The 24,260-nt window shown below is 39.7% G+C and overlaps 1 protein-coding gene across 1 annotated transcript in view; it reads left to right on the plus strand.

Moving 5' to 3' along the window:
* The first annotated feature begins 839 nt into the window (after positions 1-839).
* The window catches only part of BANK1 (B cell scaffold protein with ankyrin repeats 1), a 134,724-nt gene continuing 111,303 nt past the window's right edge, over positions 840-24,260 (plus strand). The window contains exons 1-3 of the mRNA XM_054295404.1: positions 840-1,039; positions 7,198-7,238; positions 20,526-20,924. Coding sequence (XP_054151379.1) covers positions 840-1,039; positions 7,198-7,238; positions 20,526-20,924 — 640 coding nt within the window. The remainder of the gene's footprint in view (positions 1,040-7,197; positions 7,239-20,525; positions 20,925-24,260) is intronic.

Raw genomic sequence — 24,260 nt, forward strand, 5'->3', positions numbered from 1 at the left:
TGAAAAGGTTTGCTTCCTTTGAAAACTTATTACAGAAGGTTCTTTCAGTTTTTCTGTAATCCTGTTTTATGGGGAAACTCCAACTCCTTGCGGTGGGTCTGGCCTTTATTTTCAACTTGGAAGATGCCACCTTGATTGATATGTCCCAAATTTGGTAGCCAGTGCAGCAGTGAGCTGCAGTGTCTCTCATGGGCTGCTTGTTTTGACCTTTTTTCAGGTTTTGTTTTACTCTGCGCCGCTCCAAAAAATAAATACATGGCACAACATCGTGGAGGGGCTAATCATACCACACCAGAACACTTGATTGCTGGCAGACATCTCCCAGGTGCCTTCCATCCCTGAGCGGCTTTTCTCCACTGGATGAATGCAAGAGAAAATCAAACCCCAGCAGTCTGGCACAGCTCGACTCCCACCTCGTTTTCTGCCCACACCCCGAGCACCTCGACAGCAGAGGGCTCTTACCGCGGCTCCGGGGCGATGCCGGCTGAGGGGGTGTGTGTGTTCAGGGGAGGATATGGGTGGGGCCCGGGGGCAGCGGAGCCCCGTGGCCGCAGCGGCCGCGGAGGGGCCCGAGCTTCCGTCCCGGCGCCGGCGGCCGGGGCAGAAACTTCGGGCCGGGACAGCGCCCTCGGGCCGGGGCTTTGATGGCCGGGACAGCGCCCTCGGGCCGGGACAGAACCCTCGGGCCGGGACAGCGCCCTAGGACTGGGACAGAACCCTCGGGCCGGGACAGCGCCGTCGGGCCGGAACAGCGCCCTCGGGCCGGGACAGAACCCTCGGGCCGGGACAGCGCCCTCGGGGCGCGGCTTTGGTGGCCGGACAGCGCAGGCAGCGGAGCCATGAGCCCGGCAGGTCGGTGCGGGGCGGGTTGTGAGGGCGGGGAGGTCCCACACGGTGTTGTGTCCCGGTGCGGTGCTGCGGATGGAGACCTTGCCCTTGAGAGTAGCCCTCAAGTGCAAGCTTTTGTCTTGTCTTGTCTCTCTGGTGCATCTCTCATGGTGTCACAGTACCGACGTAGCTTTGCTGAAGAGGAGGAGATGTAACGCCAAGAAGTTGGGAAATTAAAGAATAAAAGTTGTATGAGCAATATTAATTCGGTATATGTGTACCTCCTCTGAATTGGCTAGTCATGTGTTGTGTCATTAATTAAAACGGATCATCCTCTTGCAGTGTCTCAGCTCTCCATATGGGATCCAGCCTGGAGTGTTCAGCAAAACCGTGCTAGACTTTGCACTGGAATATTAATTCCTTGTTTATGCTTTTATTGGTGTTTATTGCAATATCTGGGTGCCTCAAAACTGTTAGTGTGTATTTTGTTACTTCCTTAGTAGTGTTGGAACACATTATCCCATTGACTGGTGGAAAAATGTGATGAAAAGTTAAAATTACTTCTGAAGTCCTCATGTAAATCAGAGGCAGCCCTTAATCTGAACCAGAAACCTGTGACTCCATGTCCCTGTGTCCCAGTCATGTGCCCTTACTCACAGAAATACTGTCTGTTTATGGCTCCCATTTCCTTCATGTGTCTTTGCAAGGCTCAGCAACACTTAAATCAAGCCAGTGACTGCCAAGCTGGGCACTCAATAAAAAGGAAATGAAAGACATATAGCAGGATACCAGAGGTTTGACTGACTTGCTTGCAGGGAGCTCAGGCTTATTTTCTTATTTTTGTGATTCTTTTATTAGATGGGACAATATTTTATCCTCATTTTCTGAATGAGGAATCAAGAAAGAGAAGTCTGAGAGCCTGAGTCTGCAAAGGTGACTCAATGCTTTGTTTTTCTGTTCTGGTTCATCATTTTAAATTACTGCTTCCAATGTCAAGACAGGTTTTTTACCAAGTACTTTATATTTTGGATCATTTTGTATCATCCGACTAACTGCATTAGTTATTAGTTATTAAATGCAGCTTTGTAATGACATTAGCTTTGCAAGCCATCTTTACCTACTACTCTCATTATACAGATAAAAACGCCAGGGAAGAAGGGCAGAATGATTTTTCCAGCTGTTTTATAATAAGTTAGTTGTAGATAAAATATCAAAACTCAGTACTGTTTTGCTTTCTACCTAAGGCTGGTGGCGAAATGGGTATGGTTATGGTATTGGTTGTTTTCTGTCTAGATCCAACATCCAGTACTGCAAGTTTCTTTAAAGAAGAAAGCTGCATATATGAGCAAAACTATACTTAATAGCATTTCCAAATATGCATATGCTATCCCAATTATTAGGCAAACTGATGTTTGTGGATGTGAGCAGTCAGCAGGGCAGTATTCTGATAATGATGGAAGTAGGCTCAGTGATCATTCTGTATCAATAACAGGATTCCACTGTGCATAACCTGGGGGCATATAGTTTGGAGTCTGGATCTCGGTGAATAAAGGCAGTCAAATCCTGAGTATGCATGTGAAATAGCTGGAGTAATTGCTGAGTAAATATGTAAAAACACCAAAGAGGGATGGCTGCTTTCCCAGCTGCTACTCGCAGCCAGTTCCACACATTGGCAGGGGAACAAGTAACAGTAGGCTCAGCCAGCAGAGGATGCACTGGCCTTCCACTCTGGCATCATTTGTCTCTGTCACTTTTTCAGGTATTGCTCTGCCTAAGCCTCATCCACTTGTGACCTCCACACACAAACCTCTCTCCTGCAGGTTTGCCAAAGATTCAAACCTTTCTTTTACAGAAAGAGGTCTGTTGTCCATAATGGTGCATAGAGGTCTGTTTTCTCCTGATGGAACAGCCTCTGTGAGGGACTGAGATTGCTTCAGGTGGATTGCCCAAGGCCTAGTCTAGCTCAAATCTACAAGCTGTTTGAGATGCTTGGTGGGACAGACAGGCTTTTTACTTGTCAGGACTCTGTAAAATACCCTAACCTAGATGAATTTTATGCAAATTCCATTAAAGCTGATGTTGCTGGTAGAGATAAAACATCTGTAATGCATCATCTTTGATGATATCTGCCTTCCTTTGAGACAGGAGGCACAGACAGGGTAACTTCATTGCTATGCCATATTGGAGTCATCACTCCTCTCCACACTCAGGAATGTAATTATCTTCATTGAGGTCTTTCCTTGGGTGTCCTTTACTTACACACTGGACATTTTTTTCTCTTCAGCTGTTTCTGGGTCAATGTTTATGTAAGTGGTGTTCTGGGAGGGAATCTAGACAAGTAATACTTGATTTTTGTTTTTCTCAAGAATTAGGGAGTGCTTAAATTTTTAGTAGTAAATGATTTTCAGCTCCTTCACTTTTAGGGAAAAACAAGAGTTCTCAGACGATGATTTGATTCAAAATCCAGGAGATCTAGAGGTGGAGTTTTGAAGCAATTCAGTAATACCATCATAATATTAATGTTAATATTCAATATTAATTATTAAGTAATATTAAAATTATTAATAATGTATTTGTAATTTGAGTATCAAATAAGCCAGAACTGAAGTACCTCAAAGCTATAATTTGCCTTTGGAAGTGTTGGGATGCTCATTCAGATTCAAAAGTTTATCCTTACAAGCTGTGTTCCTTATGCTGATCCTCTCCCATTCTGTTGCAAGCAGCTATTACTGAAGTTTGCATAGAAGCAATTGATCACCCACATTTGAAAAATTGTAGCACTGATACCACTGGTGTTGTGATAAAGGTGAAAGAAAGCAGCAGTCTCAGTTTCTTAAAAGAAGAACATTTGTGCCCAGGGACTCAAAAACCACAGTGTGACTCTTTCCCTGTCTGTGTATCTCTTGAAGCTGGTCTTTGAGGATTTGATTAGTTTATATACCCCTTTATTTGCTGGTAGTTAATAAAGAATGTTTTATATCCTCTAACAAGCTTGAGCACCCCAATGTAAACAGCAGCAATGGTTTCTGATATAATTACATCCCCCAGGGAGGTCCAGTGATTTCTGACTATTGTTAAAGAAATAAAGTTGTCCTGGCCTTTTTTATAAATCAAAGTCAGACTACTGCAATGTGAACTGTGATTAGAAAGAGCCCTATGTTTTATTAAATGTAAACAAAAATAATAATTTCAGAATGGTATTGAAAATATTTTTTTTTAAACCACTGTGAAGGAAGACAGGGAGGGAGTCATGAATACCAAGATTTAAACTGGAATCTATTTCATGTAATGATATTGATGTTCACTTAGTGTTTATTGGCTCCCTGCATTGTAAAAAACCAAGGTTTTGTATGAAGCCATAATGGATAATTTATCACAGGCCTGACAGTTAAAGCAAACTGGTTTTACCATCCCCATCATTACTTTGTTTTTCAACATTTCTGTGAGCTTTTGTGTACAGTTAGGTAAGAAGAGTCCCACACTTGTTTGACACTGAGGCTGTTCAAGCAGCGGTACAGCTGAGTTTGGAAAGCACACATTTACATTTGGACCACATGCTTAACAGATGGAAAGGACTTGAAACTTTACACAGGTGTTTATAAATAGCTGCAGTCTGTGGCTAAGGTTCACTGCTGTTGCTTCTGTGTAAGGAATAAAGAATTCATGTAAGACCATGAAACTGAAATGCAGTGCCTTTGTCAAGTTTCATAGTTTTTTCTCTGTACCTACTGGTAAATTCACTTCAAGTGAGTTATGTAATCTTGCAGGTTTTCATAGCTGAAAAAAATGTATGGCTGAAAACAAATGTATGGCTGTGTCTAGTCTTTCTGCTGGAGAGTACGACAGCTTCTGTCCAGCCCTGCATCCTTGAGTTTCCTTTCTGGGGAAACCAACATCAGAAAGGAGGCTTTCCTGGTTGTCAGAGTTTTGCCCTGACACCAAGTTATGGTGAATCTGAATGGAGCAGCTGGATCTAAGAGCTGACACCTGGTCCTAGATCCCCTACTCTAGACATGCATAAAAGACTTTCCTTACAAGAAATAATGTCATACTAAAAGATAAGCAACCCCCTGTCCCCAAACCTGACTGAGACCCTGTCACATACAGTTCAGTTTATGTCTACATGTGCTTTATCCTCCACATTTCTCAGCACTGGGGACATGCATGTGTTGTGCCTCTCAAACAAAGCAAGGTATTTTCATGTAAAAATGTAATGAAGTATATTTTGTAATGAGGAATATTTTCACTCACTATTTATTGTTATATGTGCTTCCAATTAAAAAGAAAATACAAAACCCAAACCCAAAAAGAAATATTAAATTTTTTAGTTGTTCTCTCTACAGGGCAATTGTTAAATCATAAAGAATAAATAATTCAAGTTTGTTTACTGTAGTCAGTATAAAGTGGTGTTTGTCTGTTTGTTTTTAATATCAGATTAGAGGAACAATTGTAATAGCAAGCATTATTTATTTTCAAGTGGAAAATATAAAAAATTCTAGAAGCTTTGGGAAAAACAGAACAATGAATAGAATGACATTTATGAATTAAACTTTTAAGAAATAAGGTAATATATGCTAAACATATAGTGTACCTTTCTGTTTTTCATGATTTTCATTTATTTGTGAAACATTTACAGTTTAAATAGATGAAAGAAAAAAATTATAGGATGCCTGGAATGAATTGAACATGGACAATTTTTAGTCATTTGAAGACTGAAAAGAAAAGCCTTAATGTTAAGCAGTGCTGTGTCCTCTGTAAAAATGAAAGGCTAAATACAGTACAGGCTTCAAAGGAGTTTATTGCTAATATGCTAGTGAGCATTAAATGAAAACAAGCAGTACTTTAATCAGAAGCCACAAGTGTGGTGTTCCTCTGCTTTATTAAAATTTGTGATTGAAAAGACGTGAGCACTTGCTTTTTGTTAAATTATAATATGCATGGCCACAGAAATAGATTGCTTAAATGAACAAAACCATATTAACAGCAGAAACCAGATATCTTCTGAGTTTGATCAGGTTGCCTTTAAAAATATGAAATACTGTGGGAAACTAGTAAATATGCAGTATTCAGTATAAAGCCCTTCAAGAAAAAATATTTTTCCTAAGGTAATTTATTAGTACAATTCTTTTGCAATGTTTGCAGCAGCATTCCTGTAGTTCATTTGTTATTGTGTACTGCTGGCCAGGATTGTGTGCTTGGGCTGGTGTATAAGAACTCCCAAGAAGGTGGCCAGTGTATCTCACCTTATGCAAGCCTAGAACAACTTGTTCCCATTGTAAACTCAGTTTAGAGGGCATTTTAAGAGGGAGAAAAAAAAGTCCTCTGTAAAATGACTATTTGATCATTATTTTTCAACTGCCTTTTGTCTGAGAGAACTGAAATAAACAATTCATGTGAGTTAGAGTCTCCATTCAAGTTTACTTCAAACTGAGGGAGGGTGAGAGCCCACATGCAGCAGGGGCAGGGGCTGGAGAGGAGGCTGAGTGAGCCCTTCCAGGAGTTGGTTAGAAAGGCATCTCAGATATACAAAAGATATGAAAGAAGGAATGAAGGAAAGGTAAAGGTACCAGCAAGGATAATGGCACAGATTTTACAATCCCTAATGGGATAAAGTGCAGGGACCCCAGGACCAAAGGGATGGACACGGGAACTTCTCTGTCTAATATGAATTTCATGCCAAAGGGGGAACAATTTTTCAAATGATCTTTTGGTAAGTGGGAAAGACAAACAGGTGCATTTTATTCAACCACTGTTGGTGAATGTGTGTGCTTTATTTTCATAGCTGCCTTTGCCCATTCCCTTCAAACACATTGTTCAGGATTAGGAAAGGCCAGGAAGAATGAGATATAAACAGTAAGTTGGCTTGTGTCCACTGAGTTGTTTTGTAGGCACACAGTTTGTGGTAATTAGGTGGCTGAGCCTCATCCCCAATGGGCTGCAGCTGTGAGCAGCAGGTGAGCAGCACTGACAGCAATGAGCCATGCAGGGCCAGGGGCACTGACCCATCACCAAGGGGAACAGAGGGCACACCGGTGCAATGCATGGACGTGAGGGGTATGAAAGGCTGGGCTGAAGAGCAGGAAGGGTGGATGCTTGCAGCTTTCTGGAGTAATGTTACTCTGTATGGGCAGATGCTCGAAGCCTTCTGATGGGGTATGGTGTTATTCTGTGTGGGTGAATACTTAAAGCCTTCTAAAATTGTATGGTGATACTCTGTGTGTTGTGGCCATCTCAACTGTGATGTATGCTGTGACACTGTTTTTTACTTTTTCTTTGTGTAACAATGTTTATTGCTTTTGGTTTTTTGGTTTTTTTTAACCCAGTTTAAGACTCTGTACTGACTGGGTGCAGCCATGTTTTTTAACCCAGTTTAAGACTCTGTACTGTACTGAACGGCTGCCATGAGCCAGGTGAGTTTTTTGGCTTGCTCAGGTCCTGCTGCTGAGGAAATTACTTTGTGAGAAGAAGATGAAGGGAGGGACTAGGTTGGGAGGGAAGCTGTGGGAGAGTCTGCTTTGTATCACTGACCAGCTAGCCTGGTAATAATGTAGTGTGGGGTGCTGCAGGCTGCTCCTCACTAAGAGCTGAAGGGGCAGAACATCAGGGGTTGCTTGAGTACACACAGGTTACTTGAGATCATTTTTCCTGACTTGAGGTCACTGGAGTCCCTGGTAGGGAACACTTGAGGTCATTTGGGCTGACTTTGACAGGAAGCCCCCTTAGCAGAGATGCTGCCTTTGGTCTTTGCTGTTTGTAGCATTCAACCAGGACAGCAGGGACAGCAGTCAGGACAGCTGGACATGTGTGGACCTATCATACTCAAGTCAAGGTCTCTAATTCCCTGGAGGTTTGTACTTCTCAGCTGGAAGAAAAGGATGGCAGGCTTCAGCTCTCAGTAGCCATAGCAAGGAACTCTAGTGATTCATGGATTAATATGAACTGTCATTGTCTACTTTATTCCCTTTATTTACTTGCCACTCCTGGTGCAGGGACCAGATGTGAAAAAATCAGGAGGGGCTGTTTCAAGTGTTCCTGGTTAGGAAGGGTTAAGTTAATGATAACTAGTGTTTGTAAAAAGGCAGATTGAGAAAGAAGAGGAGGAGGGATTGACAGGAAAGCTAATGCCTTTCTAAACAATTTGATGGGTGAAGGTGTGTGTTATTGTCTTTGAAATGGGTCTTAATGTCTCTACTGACTCTGGGCTGAAGCTTGATTGCTGAGCCCAGGCAGCTTGGCTGCTCGAACAGATAGGGGTCTGCACAGCCTGAGTTTCTGAACACCGAGGTAGAGTAGTAGGTTCAAGAGGGGATATGTGGTAGGTGGTTTGGGAGGGCTATATATTCCTAGTGCCCAGCCAGTAGGGAAAGGAAGAGGACACCATGTGGCTGGGAGTTTGGGATCAAAGGAGGCTGTGGCCTCCAAAACCTTGAGAGAGAAAACCCCGTGTGCATGTGCCCCAGTGGAATCTCTGCCTTTATTTGTTTATTCAAATAAAATTGCGCGACTCTTCTCTCTCCTTTTTGGTCGTAAACCTCTGGCATTTGTGGATTTTCCTGAAAAAAGCAAGGCCCTCAAGTAAGCCAGATAGACTCCCAACATCTTTATGAGACTCTAAATGATTCTAGCTCTGTCCAGAAAGTAAACCCTAGCAGCTTAATCTTACTTGAAGTACCTAAAGGTACTTTGCATTTCAAATTCATCTGAATCTTTTAAACAGTATTTTTTAAAGGTAGGCTGATATTATGAGAAAACTTTTTATAAAGATTTAATCAAATAATGGAAGTAGTCTTGCTTGGAAAGGATGTTCTGTAGTATCTTGAAAATCTAATAAAAATGCACAAAACTCAATATACCTTTTTTCCTCCACCCCCCTGAGATGTCTGTTTGTAGATATTTCACTGAGTCTCTGGTTGCTGTAGACTTCCTACCTTTAAACATGGAATGCTAATTCCCCAGCCTAGAGTGTCTCAGAATAACTCTATTTAATCAACAAAGCCTTGTTGCTGTGCACTATCAAAGGAAATTTTGCCAGTGTTTTAAATCAGAACTTTAAGGTTCTTATACATGCTTTCTAGTTTTGCAACACAGTAATCTTATTGAAACTTTCAAATGTGTTTCTCTCCCATATCAATTCCATTCCTTGTTCAAGACTGGCTATTTCAGAGGAGGCCAAATCTAATTTGGCCTCGAATGAAATAGTCTGTAATGATTGAATTGGGGGAAAATGTATTTTCAGTGGAAGTTTAGGCCAGATCCTACATTTGGCAGTTTGGAAGCAGAAGAATTTTCTGCTTAAAGGGTACATTCAGGATAGTTTCATTTTAATTTTCTGCTAGTGTTCTTGCCAAGCTATTGTCAGCTGGTTTTCTAAGAGTTTAAAAACAGTTATGTTGCATTGGCAAGCTTACAGCCTGTATTTCAACACTGATACTTATAGAATTCATTAAAATGGCAAGCCATGTTTCTCTATCTTAGCTTGTAAATATGTAACGTATGCCATAGTTTTTGTATTCCCACATGCTGTTAAGTCCATGCTCATTTTGAATGACATGTATAATAATAGGTAGCATTCATTTTGAACACAACTATGCCTTAAATAATACACTTAAAAAGCAGAACTATCCTTTCAAACTGTGACAACTCATTCATTGGCTGTGACATTTTGGAGACTTCTGTGAAAAGTTAGTCCTTTTTATCAGAAATCAAGGGTTGAACATTAACCTAAAATACTTAAAATATTACAAAAGTCAATTACAGTATTTTATTTCTCACCACAATTATGCCAGAGATGAGCATTGTAACATTTGAATTTCCAGGTATACATGCTCTCCGCTAAACAATCTGTTTTGCTTAATAAGTGAAAAAGTTTTCACTTTTGTGTAACAAAAAACCAATCCAGTACTGGATAAATGATAGTTCAGGATCTAAGTCTTTATCAAAGTAGTAGAATTCTTTAGAGGAGTGTTTCCAAACTTAAGTTCCACTGCTTTTATAGGTATTTATTTCTTACTGAAAGATGAGAAGGATGAGAGGAGGTGTAGGCACTGTCATTTTTTTGAAATTGACTTTTGAGCGTGTTGTTTTGTTTGTGGATATTTCTCTTCTCAGTATATTGCTAAAATCTGGAACACTGAATTTTGATATCATAATGAGAATTTAATTTAAGAAATGTTTCATTTTTTTGTGGTCCTGATTAGCCAGGCTGGGTACCTGCAAGGGCATTAAACACTACAGGAGGGTATAGCTCTCCAGTCTGTCCCATCTATAGAGTCAGTAGAAGTTGCTATGCTCAGGTGTCTCCTGAGACATCTGCTTTGGCACAAGTGTGCCCAAGAGACATGCTCATGTTTGGTGTGGGCAGGGAGCACTCTAAGAACTTTGTTTACTAATGCTGCAAGGCTTCCACGTTGGTAAGTGGTGTTCCGTGCTAAACAGGATGTGCAGAGCACAGCAGTGAGGCCTGAGAGCTGTGCAAGGTACATTGTAGAGAGGTTGTTTTAGACTTGCTCTGGTCTGATCCTAAGGCCTTTGCAGGCAGTGCATGTGAGGGGTGATTCGGAGCATTTGAGATGTTTGTGCAGTTACCATGTTAATCTGCAGTAAATGGGAAATGGAACAGGCAGAATAAGCTCCGGAGGAGGAAAATTAAAACTGCACATTGTTTTTCATACCTTACCAAATATGCAAGTGGTTATTGCTGAGCAGCTGGCACTTGGTAGTGTGTTAAACTGTGGGATCCTGAGGAGTCTTACATCAGACACTAATGAAATACAAGTACAATGACCATGGTGACAGACCTATGATGGCATCTGCCTGTTTAATTTTTATATGTTTCTTTTTTCTGAATACTCAAGAGGAAAGTAAAAATGTAGTTATACAGATTTTGTTGAACAACAAGGGACTTGATGATGTAAAAGGCAGGATGCTTCATAATTCTTTGGTCCTGGCCTGGCTACCTCAAGCTTCTGAGTTTTACTGTATTTGAACTACACAGGTTCTCTGACTATAGTGGGATAAGTTTTATCTTGGTGTCAAAAACAGTTCAGGACAGATTTGTTTTCACTGTCTTTTCTGTACCTTTTGCACTAGAAATGGATGATAATGTGCTTGAAATGGTGGAAGCACCAGTGAGATACTTTTCTTCCAGTGTACACAATTGTGTAGACCTACTTTTCCTGTTTCTACCCCACAGTGAGACTATACTGCAATGTGGGGTGGGTATGTATGTATTGTATAGTAAATCTGTTTGTAAGAGCCTCAACATATAGAATTGGTTTATTTCCAGGAAACATCTTTGTGGTCTAAAGCAGTAGTAGTTATACAAAAATATTTCTGCAAGGTCCCCCCACTGGAGGAGGACCCAAAATTGTTACCCAGGCAACTCTCCAATTTGTTCTTATTTTAGGACCAGTAATAATTTTGAGAATTTGTTTTGCAAGGTGGGGGGGAAGGTAGTTGTTTGTGTTAAACCTATACTGAGGATGTGTTCTTCTTGGAAAAATGTCTTTTGAATCTCGTGAAAGCTGCAGCATGCATTTGGGCATCACCTTCAATTTTGCAGATACGTGGTTAAATTTGTGAAGGCAGGTTGGCGTTCATTTAACTAAGCTGCTTGCTTTATCCAATGGACAGAAATACAAGTAGTTTCTTATATAGCTGGTCTGTAGAATCTGTCTTAAGGCAGTGGAGAGGAAGCAGGGGTGGGTTTAATATAGAGAAGTCAGCCTTCAACTGAATTTGTTCCTGAGTGTTTTATTTAGCTTGGTTTTTAACTCACTGTTAGCTCTGTCACTGCTCATTTTTTGAAGCTGCATGTTTATGTAATTATTTTCTACTTCATTTACTTCCTTCTGTGTGCAACATTAGCATGAATGCTGTTAAAAAGTTCAAACAAATATGAAGTGGTTGTCCACCACTGATGGGATATTTGTCTTGGGTTGTTCTGTTGTTAGTGTTTGGGTGTTTTTAGTGACTGTCATTTATTTGTCAGAAAGGGAGGAAAGAAAAGAGCTGAAACTGGAGGACAACTTCTTCTACAGCCTCAAAACTCGGACATGTTATACATCAAACAAAAACTGCTTATCACATTTACTTAAATTTCTGGATGAATGCTCAAGTAAATGAGTTGCATTAAAATATGATTGGATTGCAAAAGCAGGAGAAGATCAAGCCATCTAATTTGTGGGATCTCAAAAGCCCTCCCTCAGTACTCTGACTTGTGGCAAAGGAAGCAGTAGGTTTAGAAACCCAGTATGTGTGGATGATACACTGGAACAGATTGCCCAGAGAAGTTGTTGATGCCCCATAAAAGCAAAGATTCCCAGCTGGGTTGGATGGGCCTTTGAACAGCCTGGTGTAGTGGAAGGTGTCCCTGCCCATGGCAGGGGCTAGAAGTGAGATGGTCTTAAAGGGTCCTTTCCAATCCAAACCATTCTATGACTGCTCTGAGAGAGTGCTGCCAGACTTCTACAGATTTCTAGTGTCAAGGGTAATCTGTAATTTAGGAATAGTTGGGATGTCACCTATGGTTATTTCAGTGTATTTAATCACATTACAAATTCAGGTAACACAAATCAGAGCATAAATTGCCATAAATGGTACTATTTATTGATAAATATTGCCTGGTGATCAGTGTCTGTCAAGACCCTGGCATACAAATTAGACTACTTAATGTGTAGGATACTTTCTTGTTTTGTACATCAGTTGCCCTGGTGTGACCTTCCCAGACCTTAGCTGGTGGAATCACAGCAACTTACCCAGAATTTTATTTCTTACAAGATCAATGTGTTTTTGTTTTGTTGTGGAAGCACTGTTTTCTGAAATACATTCTCTGGTGTTAGAGGTAAATGTACTGAATTTCACAATAATGTTTTCCCTAAATAATATCTGCTGAACATGTATTCCATTCTTTGTTTCTTATTTTGAAGAAATTAAAGTTAAGAATTTGTGAGAAATAGAAGTAACAATGGAATCAAAGGGGGCAGATAAAAAAAGGTAAGAGAAGGCAAAACAAAAAGCAAAGACATTGAATTTAAGTCAGAGTTTAAATGTGATGATAAATCCAAAATTGCCTGCACTATGTCAGGATGAGAACATGTAAAGGCATCCTGATACGAGAAACTCTGGAAATTAAAAAAAAAAAAATCAGATAAAGAGGATGCCTTTGTCTGCCCTAACAGGACACTTTGAAATTAAGGGTTTTTAAATATTTCATGTTTATAAAACCATAATTATACTATAAGGGAAATCTTCAAGTGATGGTTACCTCTGGTAGTGCAAACTTGATACAGCTTCCTCAGGTTTTCCTGTGACTTTAAAGACTTGTTCAGGTTTTTGTGTGACCTTAAGGACTTGTTCCATGGCAATCATAAAAGAGTAGCATATTACTCCAGCTCTTCGTGCTGTCATTATGGTATATTTCTTTTCATTATTTGTTCATGTCTAAATCATTTTTGAATTACCTGATTGTTTTGTGCTAAAATCTACTGAAGCTGCAGTTTTCTCTCCAAGAAGTGACTGTAATGACAGGAGATTTTACCTCTTTGCAATTGTGATAGAGGAGCAGGTCTACCTTGAAATAGAGAAATAGCTTCTGTCCTCTATATCCCATGTTTGTGTTGAGCCTTGTTCATTAGAAGCAAGAGCCTGTGTCCATCAGTAGATATTCAGCTGAAAGGATCCATAGGACAGATCAGAGAGAAAGGCCTAAACCAGGAAATAAGGCCATATTGCTTGATGAGAAACAGCTTTTTGGGCATAACATTAGCTTTGTCATGTTTGATAGTCAGGAATCTTTCTGGTCTACCTGTGCCAGGTTCATGCTGGGGAAGGACACCCCAGAAATTTTTTTGGTTCTGTTTTCCCATTGTTACCATAGGGAAGATAAATGGTTTTCTTTGCAGGAAAAACCAACTAGGTCAAGGGTAAACTGATGCCATTTCTACAAACATTTTTTCTCTCTGTAGAACCTAATTTTGCCCACTCCAGACCTCGCTAAGCTTAGTAAGAAGAAGGATGAAGTCATGAGGCTTGATTTCATAGAGATAGAGCAAGTATTTGTTTTCACATACAATTTAGCAATTACCAACAGAAGGTACATAAAGGATGAAAATGTTCTTGTTACATGCTAGTTAAATAGGCATTTGAGAATAGAAGTGCAGCCACTGCTGGCTGATACAGTGAGGGCAACAATGTCCTTTGTTTTAGGATAATTGCTTTAATTGAAACAGGTGTACTGCAGCACTGCAGCAATTTTGCTACTTTGTGATCTCACTCTAAAGTTTACAAGTGGCTCTTATAATTTTCATTTCCTTTACTGGAACACCTCAGAGAAGCAACATGAACTGCTTTGAAAATGTTTTCCATTATCTGCAAGTAGTTCTAAAGTGCTTTCTGCTGTCCTTCCTGCAATGAGTGCTTTTTGGCTTCCTTCAGGGGATTTGCCTTGCAGAATTCCAGAAACCAAGGGCTGGAGATGCATTTTGAGACACATTTACTGGATGTGTGTGAGGTGTGCTGACTGGGAAAATCAATGCCTTCTGGATGAGTGAGGGGCAGTTTGTTATGCTAAGGCCACTCATTAGTGCTGAATGAAATGTTCTCATTCTATTTCCAAATGTTAGATTGCAGGAGTTGTTTGAAGTGCTAGTGAAACTTTTTCCAGTTTTTATCATACCACTGTTAGTGATCAGGGAAAGCAGTGTGAAGACATGAATGGTGGAATCTTTGTCAAAAGATTGCAAAGGGGCCAAGAGACTAAAAATCTTTAGATTCTAAAGTCTTATTTGAACTAGTATGTATGCTTGTCATTCCCATCTCACATACATCCCAGATAGAAATTAATCTTCTTGATATTAGAAGAAAAGTTTTGAAAATCTGAGTAAAGAGGGGAGTCTGGGTTATTTTATGCTTCCTGATATTTCTCATGCTCCATTTTTTTTTCATTGTGTCATGACCCTCATGAGTATATCCATAGTTTCATCCTACAGGGTGATGTAGGTGAGTGCAGTCAACTTGTAAAGTCTTGAATAGCTCTATCCTGGCACTGCTTGCCTGGATAAAAAATGCTGCTTCTTTTTGTGTGAGTTCTTATCACGAAAAGATGCTCATGATGATCTTTGAGAGTGTAGTCTGCTATTCACAAAAGAATTAAAGATGCAATGGATGTCATTCCATATCACTTATGTTGTCCAGATTTTTCATCGATATATTATGAGAAAGTGAGCTTCAGTGTCTTTCCACTTCCCCTTTGAGATATTTAACTGCTGTACTTATTTTAACAAATTTTTGCTGATGGATAGTAGTTCATTGCATACTGACAGAGTTCATACATGTCTTTCCTTTTAAGACTGATATTTTTAAAAAATCAAACAACTTTCCATTCCCCAAGTGATGACATCTGTGACAGGAAGATATAAAAGAGACAAACTTTATGCTTTGTCTAGCAGTTTATCCTGTGCTTTCTCAACCTAAGGGTGGAGAACAACTTGAGCGGGTGTTTTCTTCACACAGGTATCAAAGGCTGATGGGATTGAGGTGAGGATTGTAAACAGACTTGCATTACGTTTTTGTTGGGGCTGACTGTGGCAGGCCTGATATGTGGTTATAGGAGTTCATGGGCAGCTGAGTGAACAGCAGGGAATTCCCTTGTTTGGTTCCAATACCCTAACTGGAAGAGGCTCTGGACAACCCTGAGAAATATGGTGATCCATCTTTCCATTAAAACTTGGATAAAAGCTGATGTTCAAACCTGACATTTTTTCATCAAAATGTCTTAAGGTAGTGGGACTGTAGAGCCAATTTTTAGATCCTATCCTAATTATAATCAGCCGTATTTAAATCAAACAAACTCTGTTAGTGCTGAATTATGGAAACAACTGTAGTAAAATTCAGGTCGAAGATATCTAGAAGTAAAGCATTTCACCTACAAACCTTTACAAACTCCTACAAACCTAAAAGGCCTTTAAAAAGATAGGGAATGAATTGACACCTGTGCAGTGTCATTCTCAAAGATGAGCATTAACAAGTGCTTCTTGATTATTTCTAAACACACAGAAATGATCTTTTACAGACTGCAAGATTCATAAACTGAGATATCTGTTAAGGAGCAGCTACTAGACCCCAATTTTCCATTTGTTTCTTTTGCCTTCCTGGTGTGTTTGGTGCATTGCAGAGTCCTTGAGGTTTCCTTTAACTCTCTAATATATTTGTGCTTTCTTCACTTGACTATATCTTATAATTCTTGCCATAAAAGACGTGTTCTTTTGCCCTATATACACAAGTTATTGATTCCTTCTTGGTTACAGAAATCTCACAGTATCTAGCAGGTTTTCTCAAAGAGCCCTTCAGATGACATGAGTTGTGCTTTCTTGGGCAACCATGCACCAGTAACTAGAGAAGAGTTTTGCTTGTCAGAACCACCCCTTTCAGGTTATGACTGACTGCAAAAATTCTTACTGTTTCTCATTGCTGAACTAATAATAAGTTTTATTTCTACTTTTGAGTCAGTTTGCAAGTAGGAGCAGATGAAGCACAACTTAATTTTGTCAGGATATGGTAGTTTCTATTACATTAACTTTCAAGGGAACAAAATTATTCTCTACTTAGATTATATTTCAAGTGCAGTAAATTCAAAGAATTATTCATTAAGAGATGAAAATAATGAAGGGGAAAAAACTCTGGCTGAAAAGTTGAGCATTGTTACTGTATATTCAGTAGTGGGGAGTGTTGCAATAAAGCCAAACTTGATTGGTTTTTTGTTTCATGAAAAATAATGCTGTTCTAAGGTAGACTTTTCGTGGGCTTTAATTTTCAAGTAAGGTGCCTGCATATGCATCTGAGTAGAATCTGTGAAGATGAAAACAGTATCAGAGGAAAAAGCTACTAGTACATAGAGTGGATTTTTGATAGGGGACATCGTAGCTATTTGTAGGGTCAACTTTGACTCCGCATTTCTATTCAGGCAAGCATTTCAAAATATAATATTTCACCTTTTAATACAATTTGGGGCAAATAAGATGCAAGCCTTACATTCCTGCTTAATAATGAAGTTAACTCTTAATACAGAAGGGAGATCGATGTTGGAAAAAAAAAATTGCAAGCTTATAATTCAAACCATACCCACGTTTGGTTTCCCAGAGGTGACTTAATAGCAGTTGCTGCTTGCTTTAATAAACATTGCACCAAACTGCAGTATGAAAAACCTTGCTCAACAACATGGCTCTTCCCTCTGTATATAGATGGAAAAGACAAATTAAATAGGGGGAGCATATTGCATTAGAGCTATGAGATGTGTGCTGCAGAGCTTTTATTCTATCAAGTGTGGTGTTAGATATATTTCACTCTCCCTTTCTTATACAAATAAAGCTTTCTTTCTCCTATATAAAAATCAATATAGTTGAGAAGAAATGCAGTTGAACCTTCAATAAACATCATAAAACCCCTTTCTCATTCCTGCTTAGCCAAGATCAAAACTGCAGACTGCAGATATTCCATATGGAAGTGGAATTAGTTTGTCGTCTTTTATCCTTTCGATGCATGTTTCTCACTTTCATCTTTAGAATTTTTTGAGTACCTTTTTCAAGCCTTGTACTTTCCATTTGCACAGGGATGAATGAATGTGAATGAAATTCATTGTTTATGAGCTCATGTGCATACCCAAGGTTATTTTTTTTCTTCTCATACACTGTATGAAGGATCCCCTACCTTGTATGCAGTTGTGGTTTTCTCAGTATTTTGAAAAGGCAGGCAGATTCACAAAAGTGCAGGACAAAAAATAGGGAGAGTTCTACCATGTCCCAGTTGTGGTGGGAAGAGTATTAATCCTAGTTTACAAACTGTAATGAAGGCAAGGCTAAGAGTTACTTCACGGGAATCTGAAGACCTTAGGGGATGGATTTCTGAGAGCAGAAGAACAGATACTCCTTTAGTATTGCAGAAATATGAAATTATATTATGGCTGGAAGTTACAACCAGGTAAATTCAAACAAAGTTTAAAGAATGAATTCTTAAATTTTCCTTATGGTGTAAGTATTGTCTTTATATCCACATTTTTAAAGAACTGCTACAATGCTTTTGGTTAAGAGGGACTGTATGTAAATAGAAGGTATTGGAATAAGATTCCAATATTACCAGGTAGATTGTACCTGGGCTCGTCTGACCCTTGCTGCTGGGCCAAAGGCGACAACTGTGGTATTTCACCTCAGAGACACTTTTGGCTGGCTGGATGTTGCAGCTGGGCACTGAAACAAACCCAGGCTTGTACAAACTCAGTTTACCTCAGGTGGAAGGGCTTCAGGCTAGGGTGAAGAAGAAAAGGAGACGGATTCTGTCAGAGGGTTTATATCCAGAGTTTTATTCCATGATGACAGACATCTAAATCTTGGTAACTGCTCCAACAGAATACTGCGCACATGGTCCTGGCTCAATTTAAGCCCAGGGACAGGTGAGGCACCAGCCAGGTGGGAGGAGGAGGGTCTCTGGGACGAGGGACACATAGACAGGCCAATGACCCCAGGCCTGAAGGGCATCCTTTGAACTTGACCAACCACACTATCACCTTGCTGGAATGTTAAGACTGATTGACAGCCCTGCAGGGGGCGAGGGGGAAGGGGAAAAGAGGTATTTCCACACCTGGGAAGGGACTAAGATGTCTAAAACAGGAAATTGCAACACAATGCAACAAGAAGGTTGTTTCATTTTCTGTGATATGAAACTGTGGTCAGACTGGAAGAGCTTTACAGCACTGTTAATACAGTTTCTTCTTTTGAAAATGTGCAGCAATTCATAGCTTTTTGTTTCTACTTCGTGCATGTCTGTCTGAGTATTATGGAAGATCAGATGAGATTCTGAAAACAACGCTGTGGCAAGTAATTTTTTTTTTTATCCCAGCATCATAAACCAAACTATTTTGCTCTGAGATGAAAGTGAGAAATACCCTGCTTCTTTTCCTTATTATTAATATTCAGCATTTCATAGAAACAGGTATTTTTCAGATTGTTTTTACTGTGGGAAATGCAGTATTCATCTGTCCAAATACATTTTAACAAATATTACCCTGTTTTAGTGTGCTGGTAAGAGTTGGTTAACTTGAAATATCATCACCTGCTACAATGTTGAGCATGACCCTTTATGATTTCCTGTGACAGAAAACTTTGTGGAAGGGTGAGCTTTCACAAATCTTAAAAAGATTTGTGAAGACTTAAAAAACAGTCCTTCAAGGAGTTTGTAGACATACAATGAACTCAAGAGACTAAATGATAGAATCCCTTCTCTACAAGTTTCAATCAGCATTTGCTGAGTAAGCTTTGTTTCAAGTATCTCCAGAGGAAAGAATGGATGAACAAATTGTCAAAATAATAATAGAAATAATTTATTCTAAAAGAAAAGGAGGACAAATAATTTAAGCATTAATCCTGGACTGGAGATATTTGTTCAGTTTATCCTTTTATAAGTGGGCTGATGTGAGATCCTTGACAAGTTTTTTATTTTCCTTAGCTACATCTGTACTGTTCTTCCAACAGTGCATCCCACTGCCCACATTCTTTGTGTGCCCCAGAAACATTTTAGCTCTGTGTACCCTCTGTTTCCATATCTCCTGATCCTCACAGTGCAGCAGCTTGGGCACTCAAAGGAGCTGTGGTGCACTGCAGGCAAGTGTCAGTCAGGCTGCCTGGCCCTGACCAGCGGACAGACACTGTGAGGCACAGTGAAGCAAAGTGCAGAAGCTGTATCTATTCCTCAGCCTCACATTGTTGCTCCATGAGGCTGTGATTGTCAACTACGCTGGGGCTATTAAGCTTACCCTGGCTTCATGTATATTATTATTGTGTTACTCATCAAATCACAGTTTTTGATGATTTCACACGATCATCAAATGACTGAGGCTGGATGGGACATTTGGGAGCTCTCCTGTACACCTAGAGCCAGGACCATATCCAGGCACCTTTTGAGAAGCTCCAAGGAGACAGATTGCACACCCTTTCCAGGCATCCTGTTCCAGTTCTCACATGAAGAAAAGCCATTTCCTGATGCTTAGAGCAGCCTCCTGTGTTTCAGCTTGCGCCTGTTGCCTCTGTCTCAAACTGTCACCCTAGTAACTCTGCGGAAGGGTATTAGTTGCCATGTTTTACATCTCAAAGGGAAAGAACTGAAAAAATACAGCTCTAGATTTATTTTTGTCAGGTCTCAAGTTATTTTTGTGGAATAAGGACAGTAAAGAAAGATCATGAGTTTCCATCCTGACAAAATATCCTAAACATACCAATGAATTTTCTAATGAAGTTGGATCATGTTCATGTGTTCAAATACATATTCTTTACTCCTGTCATTAAAAGCTGTGTTCCATTTTTAATACTCCTGCCTATTTGTCAAGGCTTTAGGAGGGAGCAGAATATGTGAATGTGCTCTGCTCCCTACACTGCAGTTTCAATACTTATTCTGAAATATTAGTTATTCTAAACATAATATCCTGAGTTATTTTTCCAGTATTTCTGTGGGCAATCTTTCTGCCTTGGCCTTAGAAATAAGGAGATGTTATCACCTCAAGGTGATGAGCTGATTTCTGCTAAAGATAATTTCTTCAGCACCTTAAGGTTTTATGGAGGGGGAGGATGGGGATGATGACAGTTCGTCTTCTGATGTTTATAATGTATTTAAATCGCATTTGAAAATATTTTTTTATGTTTTTTTCTCTTTAGAAAATACAAAGGATATCCTCGTGATATATGAGCACGAAGCAGAAGAGTGGGCTCTGTATTTAAAATCTCTTTTTGGACTCATAGTGAACAAAGAAGGAATCTTACTCTACGATCTAGAAAATTCATCTTTCAAGCACCAAGAGCTACTCTGTTTACTGTCTTATAAATGTAAACTCCTGATACTCTCATGTGGACTTCTTAACTGCCTGAATCAAAGGAGAAGTTATTTTCTGGAACAAGTTCTAAAACCTCTGGATAATGTGGTAATTCTGCTTTGTGGAGTGGAGAATTCAGAGATTCTTTATGAGATACTGACCTTAGCTGGTGGCAGCCAAGAGATTTCTACTGATCAGAAGCCTGAGGAATACATTTCTGTTGTTAAAGAAATTCTTCAACCAGGTAATATACAACTGCTTGTTTGTAATCCTTAGGTGTCTTACCTCCTCTCAGCTCTTGCTATTTAGCAAAGATTTTGTCTGCCAAGCAGAATGTTGTGCTTCTTTTGCATGCAAGGTGCTGTTTTATTGGCATGGGAGCTTGTACTTGAGAAAGACAGACATCCTGCAGCTCCTGTTTTTTACTCAGAGCTTAACCTAGTTCTGGATGTCCATGAACAACCAAGAATATTCTTTTGAGCCCTGGGGTAGAGACCCCAGCTGAATGAATGACCTAGCTGGATGTCCCTGCTGCCTTGTGCTTAAGTAGGTGAGGTTAAGTATGCTATAGGGCTTTAAAACTGTCCCGAATGTCTACACACAGTCTCCCTATATGAGATGAGTGTTTTCAAAAATACATTTTAGACTCCTTCTCCCCAACCATCTTCAATATTGAATAACCTTTTTCTCAGTACATATCTCAGACTTGACAATTTGGGCTCATTTGGTTGTCTGTTTTGGTTTCAGAAGGCAGTGTTTGTAATCTCTGTCTGTGTCCTATATGTAGCTTCAGACTGAAACTTCTTGGCCATTTTTTAATGGGATGAAAACTGTGGGTCTGTACTCTGTGTATGTGTCTATATAGAAGTAACTGTGCTTAGATACTATCAGTTGACACATGCACAGGAAATTGCAAACCTTTCTGCAGCAATAAAGAGTTTCCTAGAAGACACAGGAGAGTTCTTTGGTTAGGTCAGTGCACTCACAAGAGTAATTATTACCTGTGCCCTTGGGACTTAAGTGTAATGCTAGATGTTTAGTAGGTGTTCAGATGATCACTTTGACAGTGACCGAAATCAGCAACTTCAGAGATTAGGAGAAAGCTGAATTAATGAATAGTTGTTGAAGGCCTCTGTCTCAGTGTGTACATCTTTCCTGGGGATGCATAGACTGTGGCTGGGATCAGACCAGTTCAGTGGACTGAGCTACACCCAGGACTGGAGGTGGTGGTGATGCCTGGTGCTTCAGAGCTAAGCCGCCCTCCACTCTCTTAGCTTAGAATTGCTCTGGCCCTGGTTGTTTTTGTGCACTGGTGTACCCTGGCCATCAGGCAGGCCAGCTTAGATCAGTGCTTTATAGGAGACCTCTGCTCTCTGTTGCACAGTGAAAGTGTTCCAACTAAGAGATTTGCTTTCATCTGAGTGAATTAAGCTCTGAGGAAAGAAGATGCCCATGGTGTGTCATTATTTACCTTTGCTTAAAGGTAATTGTGTCTGTGTGTAGGATACTCTTTTGCAGAATCCTGTTAAGCTCTTAGCCTTTGTGATACCTGTGACAGGGATTTTGACAGACTGCACATCTGGGAAAGAAGATTTTTTTCCTTTTATTTAAAATTATTTGCTGAGGGGTTGTTGAGTATATACAGGGATTATTTTTCCCTTGGAGCACTCTTTTTTTTGCCTTTCATTGGGACCAGAAACACAAGATTTCCCATTTCTCTTCATGTGGATCATTGTCTTCAATCCCTTTTGTTTTCAGTGCTCATCCCTAGGCCCTTATATTCTTGACCCTTTTAGAGATAGTAATGAAAACACTTTTATGTATATTCTTTGTGGTTTTCGATCCTTTTTTTGCCCACTAAACCCTTCATTACTCTTAACTTATTCTCCCAAGCATTTGTAGCTTCTTGTCTCCTCAGTATTGACAAGAGCTATCGCTCTAAAAGTGACATTGAGCCTGAGAACTCAATAATGTGCTTTAATTACAATGGCCATAACCCATGCCTTCCCCTGCAACTAAATCCTGTTAATCCCTTAGGACAGTGGGCCATCATGATCCTAGGACTAATGGATGCCAGGGTTGAGGAGTGGCCTCTAGGCAGTTGGAACAGCTGAAGGTGGACGCTAAATCAGGTTGTTATCTCACAGTTTAACACTCTCCTGGAGAGCATTAACAATGGCATAGCATAGGTGCTAGTAGTCACCAGCATTCCACTACAGATTTCCATACTTGGGAAAGCTCATGGACAAGATAAGTTCTTAGCTGTCTCTTCTCTCCTAGGTGCTCTTCTCTTTGCACTCTCCCTACAGCCTGAGATGGAAGAAGTGCAAAATAAGTCTCATTTTATATGCCCCCACAACTATTTCACCTGCCAGATGGTGCTGGTTTCATCTTCTTGGAGCAGACAGGGCTTTGTCTGTTAAAACTTCTTTCTGGCTCTAAAGTAGTATATGTGCCAAATATACTAGGCAAAAATCAAAACTAATTAAAATGTTGAGTAAAACTAAATGGAACAGAAGATGCAGGGGGTTTTGTACTCAGCAGAGAGCTTGTTTGTAATGTGGTTCAAACACAAAATCTGAATGGTTTGTCATTCCTGTTTGAACATCTTGGAAGAGTAAAGGGAGAGTTAAGATATGGAGAGTGACCTTTCTGACATATATTTCCAGGATGCTGACAGACTTTATTATATTCATCTTCTGCATGAAGAGGATCACAAATATTTTTATTGTTGTCAAACGATTCTTTTTACAGGATTTGTTTCACTATTTGAAAATGCCACATCCAGATTGACTCGTTTTGAATTTTGTAGATCCTGTAACTATTGCCATAAAAAGATAACCCCCAGAGAGGGAGGAGAACACTCAGAAGTTTGATTTTTCTATGTTAGCATCTAAGATGGTCCAGTGAGACTCTAGAATTGACTTTTCTTTATCAGCTTTTCCCAATATTGTTGAAAGTAGAATTAGGCAATATATTTTGCTTGCGTCTGTCTTTTCCTTCTCCTGTGTCTGTCTGCTACTTGTACTTGGTCTGCTGAACTGTGTACCCTTTTTTAGATTAAATTGACATATTTTCAGTGTATTAATTCAGTGTCCTGGTGTACTAAACGTAGCTGGGGTTTTTGTTTAATCCTGAATGACTTCAAATTCAGGCAAGCATGTGTTTATCTAAAGGATCTATAGATTGATATTTACATCTATAGGTAGTTAACTTAAATCCTTAAATTTAATTTCTCCTGAAGTTGTCATCAATAATAATGATGCAAAAAGAGAACAGGTCTTATCTAAAACAAATAATTCTCTGTGACACTGTTTCCAAAATGCATTGACACTTTTATTAAACTTTTGGTGGGACTTCTTGATACAGCTCAGGGGTCGTAAGTATCCATTAGTCTGCTTGTGGTTTTATTAGGTTTTGTTTTTTAAAGTTCCACAAAAGCAACTCTTGTCACTTCCACTTACAGATTTTTCCCCTATCAGTGGTATCCCTTTTTTCTTTTAATGCCAAAATATGGACAAGAATTTACTTCTACAAAATTTGATAGTTGAGAACAGCACATCAAATCTCTGTGTATCCA

Source organism: Melozone crissalis, unplaced genomic scaffold (assembly GCF_028551555.1).
Source record: "Melozone crissalis strain CALT ecotype California unplaced genomic scaffold, PUWL_Pcris_2 ptg000006l_1, whole genome shotgun sequence".
Taxonomy (NCBI): domain Eukaryota; kingdom Metazoa; phylum Chordata; class Aves; order Passeriformes; family Passerellidae; genus Melozone; species Melozone crissalis.